Source organism: Elaeis guineensis, chromosome 1, assembly GCF_000442705.2.
Source record: "Elaeis guineensis isolate ETL-2024a chromosome 1, EG11, whole genome shotgun sequence".
Lineage (NCBI taxonomy): Eukaryota > Viridiplantae > Streptophyta > Magnoliopsida > Arecales > Arecaceae > Elaeis > Elaeis guineensis.
The window spans coordinates 168,577,031-168,595,526 of NC_025993.2; the positions used below are offsets into that span (position 1 = coordinate 168,577,031).

General features: G+C 36.1%; 1 protein-coding gene across 1 annotated transcript in view; it reads right to left on the reverse strand.

Annotated features, from left to right (window-relative positions):
- Positions 1 to 6,296: 6,296 nt before the first annotated feature.
- The window catches only part of LOC105060208 (CHD3-type chromatin-remodeling factor PICKLE), a 34,930-nt gene continuing 22,730 nt past the window's right edge, over positions 6,297 to 18,496 (reverse strand). The window contains exons 25-31 of the mRNA XM_010943817.4: positions 18,385 to 18,461; positions 16,285 to 16,412; positions 13,974 to 14,124; positions 13,741 to 13,887; positions 11,263 to 11,392; positions 6,873 to 6,937; positions 6,297 to 6,792 (exon numbers count right to left, since the gene is read on the reverse strand). Coding sequence (XP_010942119.1) covers positions 6,409 to 6,792; positions 6,873 to 6,937; positions 11,263 to 11,392; positions 13,741 to 13,887; positions 13,974 to 14,124; positions 16,285 to 16,412; positions 18,385 to 18,461 — 1,082 coding nt within the window. The 3' untranslated portion in view covers positions 6,297 to 6,408. The remainder of the gene's footprint in view (positions 6,793 to 6,872; positions 6,938 to 11,262; positions 11,393 to 13,740; positions 13,888 to 13,973; positions 14,125 to 16,284; positions 16,413 to 18,384; positions 18,462 to 18,496) is intronic.

Consider the following 18,496-nt stretch of genomic DNA (forward strand, 5'->3'; position numbering starts at 1 on the left):
CTGTATCGAGTCATATTTTCATCTTTTAGGGACTCATTGACTCTAAAAAGATGATCCGAAGCTGCTTTGATATCCGTACTGTATGTCAACCTCATTTGGCCATATCAAGTATCTTTCAAATCTATTATTAATGAATCCTATTAATTGATCTTGACCTTAATTCGATCTGTGCTTCATAATTCTTTGATCAAGTCACTTAAATCTGACCCTCAGCTCGAAGATCCTGAATTGTCCTGGTGTCTAGATGGTCTGACACGTCTAATCAATGGTCTTCTTTTCTTATAATTTAATTTTATTATATTCATCGAATAAAAATTGATAATGATTTGATATTTTAAATAGAATTAGCTGATTCTTCTAACGAAGTCTGAAGATCTAAGATGAACGAGATAAGTGGATCTTATACTTCTTATTTATTTTTAAATCTCCATGATTTTCATGTATATGATCTTTTATTGATGAAATCATATTTTTTATAAAATAAGAATCAGCATATGTGATATGAAAAAGCATGTTTTGTTATGAGCATTGATTTTATGAATATATCTTATGAAAATAGCATAATTATGAAGTATGAATTTTATTATTTTTTTATCTATGTATATGTATATTTTAAGAAAAAGATATAAAGATTTTAAAGGCTCTCAGATAGCTATGAAAGAATTTCTTCGAAAAAGTCGACATCCGGAGCTAGCATCTACATAAAACATGGCCCCATCAATGGATATAAAGTTGACACACAAAATAAGAACTTTATCGATTAAAAAATATGACCATGTCACAGATATAATAATGATCTTAGCACGAATATTTATGAATAATATTTTAAAATATGATACAAATATATGATAAGAATGATTTACGAAATATGTTTATGAAATGTTCATGATTTATGCATGCATGATTGGTTTATGACTTGTTTTATTATATGTTCTATGAAATATTTTATTTTATATTATTTATTATTTTTTAAATAATATATTATCATAAAAAATTTATGCTTGATCCGATAAGGAAGTGCAAGTTCTACTTACTGGACTAGTATAGCTCATATTTTTCTTATTTTTTTTCTTGTACAGAGGAATAAAGTTAGGACTGGCAAAGAAAATTTAGGCTTGGGGATCTATGAAGTATGTTTGAAAATTTTGTAGCTGAAGTTTAGTTATTTAATGATCACGAACTTATAGTAAATAATTTATGAATTTTGAGATATAGATTTATATTTGATTTTGAATTTAGATGCTCTGAACCAATATTGATTTATTTATTTAATGAATAATGGAACTGAATCTTTTATTTGTTGAATTTTAGCTGATTATGATTGATTGGCTTCGTGTTATCATGGGTCCCATCCCTCGATAGCATGATTGTGTTATGTTTCAAATTTGGGGCATGACAATAGCGATCCAATTTGAACAGTTTTAGTCAGATCTTTTTCTCTTAATGGGATCGAAACCAGTTCTTCAACCGGCTCGTCTCTTTTTTTATTATCCCTCTAATCTAGTTTATCAACCGACAGAGGGTCTTCAGGCTTACTACTTTCAGCAGAAACCATGAAGCAGCGTCGGATTAGTTACTGATCCTCTCGCATCTCTTCGACCCCGTCCCTTGTTGGAATCGGATAAGGAGATGGTAAATCGAAACTACCGCTCTCAACATGTTAAGTCCCGATCATCCGAGTATGGCATTGTAAGCCGAAGAAACTCGTACAATCGTGAATGTCAAGAGGGCAGTGCTTTATCGTGGTTTGGTTTCTGTAGTCAGAGGGAGAGTAATTTTGCCCTCCACACTGACTACATCTTTAGTGAAATCAATCAAGAGTGTAAAGACTCTTCTGAGTCGATCAATCGGTAGTCACATTTGTGAGAAAGTGAAGTAGAACAAGACATCAATCGAACTTTTATTATCCATCAGAATTTTTTTTACATCAAAGTTTGCTATCATCATCAAGACAACGACAGTATCATCATGAGAAGTTTGTACTCCTCAAACATCATCATCTGAAAAAGAGATTACATTATCATATCGTTGCTTTTTAATGACTCCTCTTCAGAGTTTACCCTCCAATCTCTCGATCATCCGAAGATCATATTGATGACCTCCATCGTTGGTCGATTGTTGTTTACTTTCTCAAGTTAGTGCTCAGGTTGTCGGTCAGTAGGAGTTTGAGTCGGATGATCGCATCGAAATTTTTTGAGATAGTCTCGTCGAATCAGGATTTCTATTTCATCTCTGAATTGAATACACTATTCGATATCATGATCATGATCATGATAGAACTAATAGTACTTTCTCTTATCATGGCTCTTCGGTGATGCTTTCATTAGTGGGGGGTGACGGAGGTATTTTTCTTCCTCAATCTTCATTAAAATCTATACACGAGGGACAGAGAGAGGAGTGTAGGAGTCATACTTGAAACTGAAGTTATTCGATTTTGGACTCTGTCGGTGGGGTGAAGCTCCTTTGTTGTTTGATTTCCGACTTGGTTCGGTCGGAGCTCCACTCTTTTGCTTCTTTTTCTTCTGACCTTTTTCTTCTAATTGACGTTGATCAGTAGTGTCTTTGTCCATGCAAATATACTTTATATGCATGCTCAAAAAGTTTGGTATATGTCTGAGGGAGGGTCTCATCGAGAGAATAAGTAAACCTGAAACCTGTTAGACCCCTCTTCATGGCTGAGATGGCCATGTCCTCGTTAAGGTCTCGGACTTCAAGTGTGGTGGTATTGAAATACGCCATGAAGCTCCTCAGAGTCTCTTCTTCATTTTGTTTGATGGAGAAGAGCCTATCGGATATTTGTGGTATTCTTTTGCTGGTGCTGAAGTGAGCCACGAATGATTGTTCTGGCTGCTCGAAAAAATGGATGCTTTTCGACTGGAGCTCAAAATACTAGGCCCGAGCAGCTTTCCAAATAATGGCCGGAAAGTCAAGGTATAAAAGAACGTCGGTTGCCTTCTGGATCATCATAAGAGCTTTATAGCTCTCCAAGTAATTGACAGGATCGGTGGAGCCATCATAAAGCTCCATTTGTGGCATCTTGAACCGAGTCAGGATCGGCTCGTTCAAGATGCATCAGGAGAAAGGTGGAGTAGTGTGGATGCCAAGATCATTGGAGGACCCTCAGCCATCCACCTGGAGTTGGGCGAGTCGATGATCAATTTCTCTAAACTTGCGCTCATAACCGTCGAGTCGCCATTGATGTGAGAATGCAGGGATAGAATCTCCTGAAGAACTTGAGGAGGGAGAAGTTGAAGGTAAGTGCAGCCTCCTCCCCTTCTTGATACTATGGCAGCGAGAAGGAGAAGGAGACTATCGCTGATGATGAGAGGCATGGTGGGAGTGCCGAGAAGGTAGTGGCTCGATATGATGAGAGTATCGAGCCGATCGTCATTTCGAAGATAGAGAAGGAGACCATCATGGGGTGCAGCGACTGTGCTTAGACGACACTATACGTGGCACCAACTCATCCACCACCGACTGCTACTAGTGCTGCTGTGTTTGATGTTGTTGAAGGCTATACACTACCTCTATCAATACTTTCATCTGCTGTATTAAAGCAGTGAGTTGTTGGACGTCCATAGTAATGGTCGGACACAAAGAACTGGGCTCTGCCATTGGAGGTAGAGGTGGGAGATCTTCTCGATGGGAAGACTGTCCGATGGAACCAGTAGAGTTGTTATGGGCTCTTATCTTTGCCATGACTGAATTCATTCTCCTCTCTTCCTAGGGTGCCAATCTATTGCGGCCAATCTTCGAGTAAGTCTAAGTCCAGTGATGAGCGACCTGCAAAACAAGTCCACACTAACCGAAGTTGTGTCCGGTGGAGATCCTTCGATGCTTAAGTCAGTGGAGAGTGGTAAACATGATAGTAGAAAATAGATTTTGACAGAGTAATAGCCTAGTATGTCTTATCCTTGCTGTCCTCTTACCTTCTTTTTATATAAATAATTTGGATGTAACCGTCGAACATGTGGAGTCCCGCTTATTGTGGTACGAAAGGATAGTTAACCTCCACTATCGAACCATTATTATGGAGTTAATGGGCAGTTTATGCGTGCTAACAGTCATAGTGTGTAGTAGTTTTATTCATGATTGTGGTATTATAACTATAGAATCTGACATACCGACTACGTGTTGGTCATCTTGGTATACCGACTGTATGTCGGTGCTTTTGATATACCGATTGACCATCGATCAATGACTCTGATATACCGACTGGCCATCGGTTATGTAGTCAATTGAGTCATCATGGTTGACTTGGATCCATCACTGAGCCGATTGAAAATTACCAGCTGATTGTTGGTGTACCGACTGATAGTTGGATGTCCATATCCATGGCGCCAACTGAAAATCGGACGATGAGTCTTATAGATGCTGTAGTTGGACCAAAACTCGTTCGGCGGTCTGGCTTTGATGGTCTACCACCAGATACCGATACATAGTCAAAAGGTCGATCGTGAATCAGAGAGAGTAGGTCCGATTGTCCCAACGGTTACCTATCTTGTTGTCTTGCACTAATTCTAACTATGATATGGTTGTTGAGAGTAGTCATCCAATCGGTATGCAAATAGCATTATTATCTTATGATGGCTATCAATCTTGTTATTTTGCACTAACTCCAATGGTAATATAATTGCTAGCACTACTCATCCAATTGGTATGTAACAGTATTATCTAATTATTATCCTATTATAATAGTGATTATGCAATAAGAATAATGACTATTATTTATTGTCCTCTATGTTCATCAACTTAAAAAGGTTTTTGAATTTTAGTTTCTATATCAATTGGTAAAATGATATTTAATTCTGTAAATTATGATGCAAGCAAGTTATTCTACTTGTGTTTGATTTTACTAGAGGTACTCTTTTTTTTCTTTTCGTATGTAGCATTTTTGAAGGTGATTCCATCTAATACTTGAAAAGGATCCCAAAATTTTGCTACTATTGCCAATTGTTTCTCCTTGTAATGATCCATGAATGCTGTCATCAGAGCTATTTTTCAGTCAAAGTTAGAATGTCAAAAGGAAAATTAAAATGGCTATTATTTCTTATTTAAAACAGTTCAACAGTTTTGGAGGAAAGTCGTAGACTTAACAGCGTTACGGAAGATTGGGAGTGACAGGACCAGCACTGTGGTCTCGCTCTGAACACCTTTCTAATCTAATCCATGGACGGGTGAATTCAATGACATGGAACACCATCCTGAGCTAAAATCTTGCGTCAGAAAATTTGCTTTCAAGTGGAGAGCCCGCTAGTGTAAGTTATAAATATAATATTTCTTATGGAATGTGATACTCCGCCAAGTGGAGCCTGGAAGTGGGAATCCATGATCAGAGAGGATGGCAGCAAAAAGTCCCACCCTACGCGTATCTTTTATCTGATGTGTAGGTTTTAGTTCAAAATTTCAAATACTCAAAAGTTAAAAATCCGCTGCGTTGAGCTGATTCTGGAACTCGACCGAGATCCTCGTAAGTATTGGAGGCTCGATAATAAATTCGTAACGTAACAATATTATGCTATTATAAAATAGTCTATTAGCATATATAATGATGTGCATACATGGAGACAAATGGGTTATAGATCCACAGAAGTAAGGAATTGTTGGAATTTGTATACGAGACTCGTTATATCTGTCATCATATACGTTTCATCGGGCCGTAAAACACAGCCACGAGAAGAGCATGGGTTTAGAAATGCTATACTGATTTGGCCAGCCAACAAGAATGCATACATTCCATGACCTTTGTCTGCCCGAGAAGATGCTTGGTTCCATGCTCTCACCATATAAAATATATCAATATCTGTCATCTTTGGTGAAAAATAGCATTTCCAGAAAAAGATGGCACATGGAGGAGCCCCCTACTGATTGTTGAAAAATTACAGAACATGGACAGCAGTCTGGCACTTTCCGTAGTCAAGGGGCAGAAACTTTACTGCAGCTACATGAAGAAGTTATTTCTTTTCTTTTCAGACCAGCTCTTGCTGTATCCCCATAATTTATGGAACATGAGCACATCTGCAACGGCCGATGAGCAACCGTGACAACGTACATGTCAAGCGCAATGCTGGCAGGCAACCACGGTCCTTTTTTCTTGTTTTTTTATTTTTTTTTTGGTAAACAGGCAACCATGGTCTTCGAGCAAGACGTGGAAAACAAATTTTGCATGCTTAAATTTGAACCACAAATGCTCGTATCACAGCATTGCTAGATTCTAGATAAAAGGGCCGTGGCTTTCTCCAGTATAATAATTAACTGTTGCTCCAGTATAATAATTAACTGTTGCTCCAGTATAATGGCACAAACTATGGTAAGAAGCTTTATTGTACCTCAGTCACACAGTAAGTTACAGCTTAAATATCCCATTTGGCCTACAGCATTGTCATCTTATGGAATGTGATATTCTTGTTACTCATCTAACACAATGACCTTGTCAGTTGTTTGATTAGTGCCCTCAGGAGTTTTGACATCATTTACCTTGCCCGATGCACAATCTGTAACCTTCACATCTGGTTGTGATGCATGCACCGATTGTGAAGATTCTACCGCACTTCCAGTATTGTTATCACCACCTATGCTGCCTCCAGGCAGAACATCATCTCCCACAGCATGTACATTATTTGATCCTTCAGCAGCAGCATCACTCTGACATGTCCCGGTGAGGATTCGCTGTACGTCTTCACATATTATTTCAAGAGGGCGGAGCTTCTTCCTTAACCTAGAACCTGCGGATCTGTCATCCAAGTATGCCTGGACCGAGTCAACAGCATTGTCTTCTACTACCCTACAAATCTGCAAGACACAAGGAACAATATTAATTACTGAAACAACAATGAGCATGCATCAACTGAGTCTTATGATTTATGGCTTACCTCATTATAAAGCCGTGGCATTTCCCGGCAGTCACCTTTGTTATCACATGCAGATGCGTTTGGACCTGCAAATTTGATGTTAGTCAACAATAGAAATGCTCTGATAATAGTAAACATAATATATATATATATATATATATATATATATATATATATATATATATAATCATTAAAAAATTAACACTCTGACGTCCATTTCATTTTTATTTAGACAATATGCTTATAAGATTCAGCACATATTGCTAATAGTAACAGGTTAACCATCATGCTAAGACTGTGAACCCTCCTCTCATTCATACCTAGAAATAGATTGTTGTCAACCAATGATCTAGCCAATCACCTGGAATTCTCGATGCAAATTAGTGATTTTACACTACAAAGAAAAAAAATCTTTTTTTTTTTTCCAAAATGATATATAAAGAAAAAAAAAGTCATCAAGGATGGGTATCTATCCTGCAATAAGATAAATGCCTCAGGCCAACCAAAACTGTCCTGCTAGAAAAGCCCATACAAATTGCCAAAGAATCTAATGAGGTTGTTAGACTGACCTGCCAATCTCCTAGAAGTAGACCATATTAAGTATCACTGCAACTTGAGGTGTATCACCGGTGAATAAGCCATAGCTCATACACAATCTATGCAATGCATGGATGAAAGACGCAGATGTATGCACTACTTGAGGTGTACCACAGGTGAATAAGCCATAGCTCATACACAATCTGTGCAATGCATGGGTGAAAGATGCAGATGTATGCACACTATTTTTTATACAATTAAATACTTAAGGTGAAGGTTCAGAGGCCAATAAACTTCTAGTCATTTTGAACATCAGTCAACAGAGCCTTGACTCGAGTGTGGGAACCATGGTTTGCCATACTGGACCATATCACCAAATATTAGTTATATATTGTACCATACTGGTAGCAACAGCAGAACAAGTACCGGTACCACGAACTAACTTCTACCAACACTGTACCAGAGATGTACTGTGTTGGTATGGAAACTTGTATTGTGAACCATAGCAGGAACTAATATCCTACTAAACGCTCTTCCAGAGAATCATGAGTTTCCTTGAGTAAAAGTGAATGCTGGCTGAACTCTCAAACTGTAAGGCATGACAAGTTGGGACATGAAAGCCAGAAGTAATAGATGTACATGAACATGCATGAGCAAAGAAAGATAACACAAAAAATATTCCGCATACATACACACAAGGCTAGAAGATAAGGAAAAAGGTTTTAGAAGCATATTAAACTAAAAGAATTCTAGAGAAAATAGTGATGTACTGAAACAAGGTACCATATATCGACATCTGATAATGTTTCATTGAGGAATCATAATAATTATAAACTTTTGCTCAAGAATGGCCCAAGGACAGAGCATCATATATGTACCAGAACTAAAGGACAAAGCAACTACAGTAGGTGTTAAATGCCCATAACAAGCGAGTCATCGATGATTATGGAGAATGCACTATAAGAGAGCAGACTTATTATTTCTAAGGGTTTTTTTGTTATTGATAAGACTGACATTTGTGGAAATGACTTTTACATATAACAGACAGACAATGAAATAACAAGGAGAATGAGTACTCTCAGGAACATGATGATGTCCTCTCTTAGTTATTATTTTCACAATTGAACCAGTATTCAAACAAGAAAAGTAGCTGCCTTGGATTCCAGCCCAACATACCCAAGGTTCAGTCAATTAGACTAGATTCCAGTCAATAGGTTGCCAATTCTTCTCTATTGAGGATTGGTATGGATAACGACAAAATTAGAAAAGGGAAAAACTAAAGAAAAGAAATATTGGAGAAAAATAAGTTCTGAGAGAAAAATGAGTTAGATGCAAAAACATGAAACTATAATGTATAGTTATTTTTTTCAAAAAAGTTGATGTCGTCAAAAGCTTTAACTTATTATATGGGGAGAAAGGGATGATATAAAGAAATGTCTTCACCATTTTGTCGAAAATTTGAGACATCAATCTTCCGTGTTACATTCTCTTAGGTCCCAATTCCAGAGATTAGAATGGAGAAAAAAAATCATTGACAACAAGCCTATCCCCTATATTACATATTATATGGGGAAAAAAAGGGGTGCTACTTCATTTTTTAGGGCTTTCCAAGAGAATCATGATATAAGCTAATCCGACTTTATGAGCCTTTGATTAGAACTTGCATTAATAGATGCTGTGCTACATGGGTTGTAGATGGAGATGGGTCTAGGAGTGGGTGCATGTTTAAGTATCGGATCCTTCTGATCTCTAAAAACTTCTTGTGAAACCATACCCAAGTGTCGAGACGTAAAGTCTTGATGAACTTCTTTCGAGTCCAATTAGGTAGAAAAAACTATAATTCAATGTACCCACATTGTGCGCCGAGTGTAACATTTAACAATTTATGGGTAATTCTGGTAGCTAGAGGACCTAGAAAGTCCTAGACAAACCTTCCCAACTATGTAATGTTTAAGAATCTTTTACTTTGTGCATAGCCTATACCAGTATAATTATCTAGGTTTGCTCAACCTTGATCGAAACAGCCGGTCCAACCAAGGTATTAACAGACTGCTCTTAATGACACCATTTTACTAAGGTACTTGGGAACATGACCAGAAGAGTGGCGTTATGGCAGAGAAAAATGTCATGAGCGCTAGAAAAGACACTTGAGCGCACCATCTGAACAAAAAGCATTAACAGGCTTGGCACACTGTCTGCAAATTGGAAGGATACAGTCCTGAAGATGTGGTAAATAGTTAACCTTTTGAGGCATGATATGGACTTAGATAAAGCAGGAAAACCCCATAAACACATAGCCTATAGAGCATAGATACGACTAGAAACTGCAAAGAGGAATACCACAAATGTCATAGCTTAAGACTAGTACTTTTCCAATAGACAACATGCAAAATACATAGTTCGAGAAATTGTTGAAGTATTCATCACCCATAAAGTCAATGTTGATGGAAGCCGATGGTGACAGTTCAAAATGGTCCTATGATGCCAAAAACCATAAACAAACAAAATCATGTAATGGAAGGAAGATAAAGACCTAGGAAAGGGCACTATATACGTGCAAGTAATTGCTAAATTAATAATATATTCCAACTTCATTCTCTGTCTGAACCAAAACTAGATGCCCCATTCTGTTTCATACATAGGAAATTTCTAGTAATGTAAATCAGGCAGCTTAAGTTGGCATTGTTGTAAAGGCAGCACTTGCATCCTAAGACGTTGTTAGTTTATGCTGCTGCTGGCAGAGTGTAGAAATAGTGACATCTAGATCATCCACCAACTTCCCACAAATTTTTTTATTGCTGAAGATGTCCAAAAGCAGATGCCCAACTTTAGTAGCATCCAAGGGCTCCTAGATGAAGTCGGACATCAAATATATACACCAACAAAATATAATTTACATTGCAACATTCAAAAGATGACTTCAGCATGAAAACCTTCAAATGCCTTCCTTTCTTGTAACAGAAAACATGTTCTAGCCACAGTAGAAAGTGCACTAAGGTCAGCTTACTATATGCTAGAACCCTGCATGTTCAATGCATGTAAAATATAAGAATGAAACAGGCTCCAGAAAGAAAAACCACCACCACTTGAAACCAGCACACAGTGTCTTAAGGCTTTCTGACTTAGGAAGTGAGATTCTTTCCCCCTCTTCTTATCATGGGGTAGGTTAAGCCATAGGGAGACTTGGGATTTTTTTTTTTTTTTGACACACAATAGGCATCAGCTTCAATGGAATATAATAATTAAACAGATGTAGGCTTCATGGTTTGGAGGATGGCTGCATAACGCCAGCCTCAGCCAGCTTCCAAGCCTTTCCCACTGTTCATAGTGGAGAGTTAATTCGCTCTTTTGCAATATGAAGAGTCATACTCATCATGGTTGATCTCCAATTGCAAAAGGAATTTGTAGCCAATAACCCGAAAATACCCATTTTAGCTTCGTTCTTTTTAGTGCTATCTCATATCTGTTTTATATCATTCGAAGTCCATCTTCTAATTACATCATCATAGATCCATTCCTAGAGTCTTACCATGCATGTCCAGTATATAGTCACTCATTGTTTTCATAAAATAAATCTTGCATATGTTTTAGAATTCTTATTCTCCTACAAGTACACACAAAACACAGAAGAAAGCCAAAATGTACTTTCTTGAGAGAAGGGGACAAGGTTATTAGGCCAAATACTGTGCAGCTGCTTGAACAAAGCAAGTCATATAATAAAGTGAGAATGTATTCAAAAGCACAATTAACAAGTATATAATTTAAGTAATAGAAGAACCATTCAGGCAGCAGGTGCCTTAATCATTTGGATAGATCAACAAGCTCATTAACCAAAGAATTGAACCAACCAGATAGATTAAAAGAAACTACTAACCAATGGGCTCCAGAATGGGTAGTTCTTTCAACAATGAATTGGTATCCAAAGGGTTCAGACTTTGTGCTTCTGGAACCTTCGGCTCAACCTCCGATTCTTGATTTTCAGGCTCGCATGGTTTGATCGTACTCTGCTTATTGTCAGACAAAATGGGAGCAATGAATCTAAAACACCATGCTAATATAGTGCCAGTACATGAAAAATTAATACAAATAAAAAAAAACTCAGGAAAAAGAATAGTATAAATAATCATATACATTATCCTTCAGGATTATCATATGCAGCTTATTATTTAAGTATAAGAGAAGTTGCATATATCAAATAAATAAACATTCAATAAGTTTATACAGTTAAAAATGACAAAACAAGGGATTGTGGTTTTGCATTGTTCATATTAATCTATCAGATTAGATAGAGAGGAGAGAGAGAGAGAGAGAGAGAGAGAGAGAGAGAGAGAGAGGCATTTTTTTTTATAGTGTTAATGATGAAGAGCATAGAATGCACTCAACTGAGTGCAATCAGAAAAAATCAAAACCAGGTCCCAACCCAGTTCTCAACTATTCTTGTTGATTCAGCTGGAGAACTTCCATGAACTCTTGCATGTTCAATATCCATAAAAGATAATGTAGGTATTTTAAGTTCTTATCATGTTCAAATCGAAAGAAATCAAGACTGACAACCAGAAACCTCTCAGCTAAAGTTCAGTTTGAGGTCATAGTTGTAGAAAGCAAGAAAAATTGCGGAGGACCTCCTACAATACATCAAACATTTAGGCTTCACAAGAAATTCCATATATTTGCATCCACATGCGACAAATGGAACTAAACTCAAACCCTCAAGACCTCTCCAAATTACTTTGGCCCAGCCTTGGGGTTCTTTGTTTGTCAAGATGACCAACTTTTCTAAATCATTTTTCATAACTCGTAATTCTCTTGAGCTACAAACTAAAAAAATATAATTCTCAGGATGAATGTTCATATGCAGGTTTAAACATACAGGGTGTCCAATGGATGCCATACGTAAGAGACAAAGCTCAAATGCATTGTGCTGTAGCTGTAACTGAATACCATTCACCCTAGGTTCCCAGTATGACAGACGTATGAATACTATCACAAAAGTTATCTTATTGTGAGCAATAAATTAATTAAGTGTTTTAAAACAAGCGAGATAAGAGGTTATTTTGGTTCACTGACTACAGCTCTGCATGACAACTTTTGTTTCCAACTGTACATATACAAACATAAATATGAGAGCAGCTCTATGAAAGCACATGTGCACATGCATCTTATGAAATCGATGATGAGGAAAACAAATTTCTGAATTTTTATATTAAGTGGAACTATGCATGTAGCAATTTGGTGATACATTCCCTCATTTTCAGGAATACATTTCATGACTATTTCTGCCTGAGAAACACAAAATCTTGTCCATAACAGGAGCACATTGGGTCAGTGTTACGTCCTTGACTAAATCTAAACTAAATGACTTGAGCAAGCAAAACAATTTATTAACAGCATGAAGAGTATCCTAATCATCTCTACTAATCGATCTTAAAAAAATAGTCAATAGTGAAAACTACCATATTTTCAAAAAAAAATTCTATTAATCCTTATTACAGCACAGATTGTTCAGTGTACAACCTGAATGCCTAGATGGAAGTACCAGAGGCATGGCATGTTATGTGTATGTGGATTTAATAATCACAACCTTAAGAAACAGATCTTTCCCTAGTTATTTTGAGAATGGATTTTCAGATTATTCTTTATCATTTCAACAATCATTCTCTGAAAGTGAAGATTATGAATTAGTGAGTGAAGATTGTGAACAGAAAGTGCACATTAATTATGAAGGGATTTTTTTTTTTTTAATCAGGTGGCTATGGGACCATCCTTATTTTCTTTTGGCAGTAAGCAGACCATCCTTCAATGCTAAAATGGGTAAGATGATACAAAACATTTCATATCATGAGCCTAGTAACTATGGGGATGTCGGGGTCAAAGAGTGGTAAAACTGGAAAGGGAAGAGAATACAAGCATGAACAAAGTAAGGAGCATTGGAGCATTGACTATGTTTGCCATGAGCAACCAAACGCTAGAAGCAGCATCTCAGAAAAGTGTCTTGAATGAAGGAAAAAAAGGGTCAGAAAGAAAGGAAGGAAAGGGAAGCAAATGGAAGCAAGGAGAAGGGATTCGATTATTACTTTTCTTTGATTGATTTGGGGAAGCCAGTGTCCTGTTATGCAAAATGCCATCTAAACTACATCACAGACCACCAAGGAAATTATGTAAAAAATATCTGACTTTTGAAAAAATAGAGAGTACAATATGAGATAAGGAGAACCAGAATGACAGCACTAAGCAAGTATCTCGATATTAATATTTCAATGCACATACAGGCCATCTTTTCCAGAGAGGGACTCAACAATCAGTTATAGAGGTACTTAGGGAAGTTGGCAAGCATATAACCTACAACTTGTACCTTAGCACATTCTAGATCCAGAGCTTTTTCCAACAGAAAATATCTCTTTCTTATAAACTCCACCATTCTTCTTTGCACTTCTCTGAATTGATACATTGAAGAGTAGTCCGGATATGATTGGCTTCCCTTTGCAACTTCTGAAGCACCCTGCAATACAGTAACAGCAAGAAACTCAGAACTATTCCCAATGCTAGTTTGAGTACTAACTATTTGATATTCAAGGGAATACTGACACTGGCAGGACCAGAATTTGCATCCTCATTCATTTGAACACCTTCAGTAAAGGATCCATTTATAACAGGAAGGTTTAATTCTTGGCGAACAACATCAGCAAGCCCAACATCTTTATCCTCTACTATAGCTTGCCATCTTGCATAGCCATGCCTTTAATGCAAAATATGCAATTAGATACCAAAAAGGAATGAAGTAATTTTTTTGAAGAAAAATGAAGTAATTAAACATCAAAGCAGCAAGCAAAATGAACTATAAATTACATGCAGATTGTATCGCAATTGATAAGCACAAAACAGATAAATAGGAGATGTAAGAACATAATCAATATCATTTTTGCTATTTACTCATTGAAACTTTAAGTTTCAATAATTATTTTTACAGAAAAAACTACTCATTCATGAAACAAGCATAAATTGTTACCTGGATACTTGTCCAAATCCAAGAATCTATGTTGGATATATACCAGACAAATGGATACCTACTTTGAAGTTTCCACCCATACTAATAATGTCAGAAGTGAGCCTTTGTTCTTTCTAGAGATCAGTAAAGGAAGCAGGTAGTAAACTAATTTTCCAAGATGTCATTTTCTTGTATATTAAGCTGATTGGGAATTTTGGATGAGAAACATACATATGGAAAATCGCAAAAAATAACATTTTTATTGGAACCATATATGACTTGGTTTTTGTTTTCCTATACGTCCCTGTATGTCTTTCTTCCCTCCTCTTGCTATGTCATGCACTTGAATACATCATGTATGTCTGAATTTGACTCTTGTTTGTGTCCATGAAAAAACAAGCATAAGCAGCAAGAGAACTATACCATGATATTCGCACATATCAGTAACTAATGACCATTCTCATAAGTTATATATTACAAAATGGGATAAAAAGAAAGGAAGAAAAATGCAGCTGTCAAACCATCCAAATCTACAGGCCCAATCATGTTTAAGAGATGGTAGATACCAAGAGCATATCATGATTTCGTAGTTCAACACTTGAATTGTTTAACAAATAGCTCATATTATGTAACAAACTAACACATGTGGGGTGTCAATAAGCTTTTAGGGAGTCACCTCAAAAAGTGGCAATAATTCAAATAACAGATGTCCAAAATGACAATTCTACGTCTCATTTTGTTGTTGGCCAGGGAAAAAAATGTGACAGAAGTTGTCATTATTATCCTAAACTATTAAAACAAGATAGGTGATAAAATTGATGTTTGGATAATCTTGCTCATTCAAAAAGCTTGTATAGGTTGCAGCCCACTACAAGTAATGCATAAATTAATACAAGCAAATCTGGCAAACACTATAATCAGCATGCCCAACTTGGCAATCTTCATACATAAAACAATAAAATCCTCCAATTACAAAATTCCTCAAGATTAGTAACTAATATTTTTACCAGCACTTTATAAAAATATAGGCAATTCTAGGATACATAGAGCCAGCTTGGAAAGAAAAAACAAAGATAAGGCTTCGATACCAAATGCAATATTTATTGGTCTAGTAAAATAATGAAGAACATCCCGTTAGCTTGAATTTGATTAACAAATTTATGTTATGACGTACTAAAGACCCGGTGAATCTCAACAAAATGGGACAAAAGCTCAGAAGTGCTAACTTACTAATTCACAAACAGTGAAGATACCAATGAGCAGTCGAATGAACAGTACTTTAACAAGGTCAATCATTGAGACAATTTTATAAGGCTATTTTTTCAGATAAAAGAGAAATGCGCAAGATTCATTATGTTTACTAGACAAGCTCATGATAAGGCATAGACAATGTAAAGACAGATATGGGAGTGACCACATGAACTAACCACTTGATAAGTTTAACGCTGATAATAATGTACCAACACTGTTAAGACATATGGCTAGGGGAAGCTTTACTTCTATCTGTAAACTGGCCCAATAGCAACTCTAGAGACAGCCCAAATGAGGGTACACTAAGTATATGACTTAGGTAGTGGGGAACTACAAAAGAATTGACTTGAATAGTTGTGACAAGCAATTTGAAGATACTTCACAATTTAAGGACTTGAACTTTTATAGGTAATAATAATTAAGTAGGATTCTTATAGTTATAGACTTATAGTAGGACATACATGAAGCTATAGAATAATACTTGTGACACGTTTGTTTTCTTCACCAGTTAAGCATGTGCTTTATTTAGTATTTACTACATTTTCTATGTGTCATATTACTTGCTACATTTTTTACATACTCATGGCATGTTTTCTTCATTTTATAACCAAAGGACTACTATAGCTATAACATAAAGACCAAAATTAAATAAGTCCATACTTTAATATAGATTTCAGTAACAGTAAATCATGCTCAGCTTTCCAATTTCTCCCAGTCAAGCCAGGGAAGAGCAATAATATATCTTCTGAAAAGAGGCTAGCCCCAGGATTTTTCGACATAAACTTGGCCTGCAAATTTAAAGAATAAAAGTTGTAATAAATGTCATATATTTTCATTATGAAGCTACTTACTTAACAGAGATAAATTTTGGCTGAGCGCCATAAGATAACTATTACAGTAATCCACTACGAGAAACAAATGTATAATAACTGAAATAAGTTTACATATTACAAGTGACTAATCCAAACTAAGTTATAAAAAAAAAATAATGGCATTTAAAACAAAAAAATCTTTTCAAGATGAGATCCTTCATTGATGCATCCAAAATTTGCCATGTAACAAGGAGCACAAAAATATCCACAGGCATGCTTAAATGGAATATTTTCTAGAATTTGTTATGATTATTTTGAGTTCAGCCGAAGCACTTTGGAACAATATGTCGAGAATAACTTCAAGATGCATTAATGCTGCCAAAGAAGTTAGTTGGATAATCACCTTTCTTTGCATTTTTTTTAATGAAAGGTCCTTTCAGTTTCAACTACGTTAACTCTAATGAGTTACCAATAAGCAAGAGGCATGCAAGGATAAAGAACTTTATTTATAACTCCAAAAAGCACTCAGCATGAACAATGAATATAATATCTCCATTTTGCCATTATCAATTCCCACATTGTTACATAAAATTATGCGCTCTAGAATATTAGTAACCCTAACATCTAACTAGTTTCATACTTCAGATTTACTGTCCTCACTTGGAATACTTAAAATAACTAGACTGCAGTAGAAAGCCTTGTGACAATTGTACTCGATCTATATCCTTCCACAACCGATCTCAGACTGGCTCCATGTAGAACCCTCTAATTTCATATCTTGCTCCACAACTTGATAGTATTAACAAGGCCATCACTTAATGTATTAGTAAGAAGATCCTCACGTTTTGTAAAAACTATTCTGGAGAACCTTTTGGCAGAAATACAAAGGATAGACATGCAAAGATGATGCCATCATGGTTTGACAATATGGTCTATTGAAGAGTTTGTTTTGTAGTGTTTCCTAACACTCCGAATGTCTATAACATTCTGGCAATTTAAAATTTTGCAAGTAGCGAAGTAAAATACCCATCATTTTAATGTTTGTAGGACTGGTAGGAATGGTGTGACATACTGGCGGTATGTACAGATTTTGAACTTCCTGACTTGTCATAAAGCAGCATGTCTAAGATGAAAGCTTACCAGCCAGTGTCAAGATTGTATAAGCACTGCTCCATGATAGCACATTAACAGCTTCAATATGATACACAGCAATGACTAGTCGCGTGCATCAAAGCAAGCAAGTTTGATCAAAATCTAGATGAGAAAAATAGAGGATCCATAGCTTGAATCTAGATCGGAGTATGTACCTTTTCTTTGCACTAATATCTTTCCTTGGTGATCATAAATTGATGCTAGTTTGCATTTTTAATTTGTCAGTAGAGTGCAGTCTTCACCTATCTAAGGAGGTCAAAAATGATCCCTCGAGAGGATTAGCGTATGCGAAAAAGTCATGTATCTTTAAACATATTCATTGATCTTTATGATGCAATGTAAGACAATCTAGGTTAGAAAACATTATGGGAAATCTTTGCTGGCAGATAAGTATTTATGTACTTGCTTCCACCATCCCTTTTTGGAACACAATGTTGCATTTTCCATACTTCATTCCGTAAATCTCTATATAATATGAACTAGATAAAGGAAATCCTACCATCAAAATCTTGTATACTATTACACCATAAACTATGAGGCAAGAATTATGCAAAAAACAGAAAAAGTTGTAGAAAATGTCAGATCCGTATTCATGTAAAGACGGCAAAAGTGATGCTCATATCCTTGAACACTAGTGTATGGTTAGCATAACAACTAACAATATAATGTTAAATGAAGAAAATCATGTGCTTACAACGTTGCATTCATTTAGTTGGTGCCCGCTCAAAGAATTTAAATCAGGATTGACTTCATAAATAAGATAACCATGATTTGATAAACATATTATGCAATGTACCTTCTCTTCTATATTCTGAATACGTCCAAGCCTAACCATTACATCATCCACTCGTAATCCTTCTTTTGGAACACCATCTACAGTTATAACACAAAATCCCAAAAATGAGAGA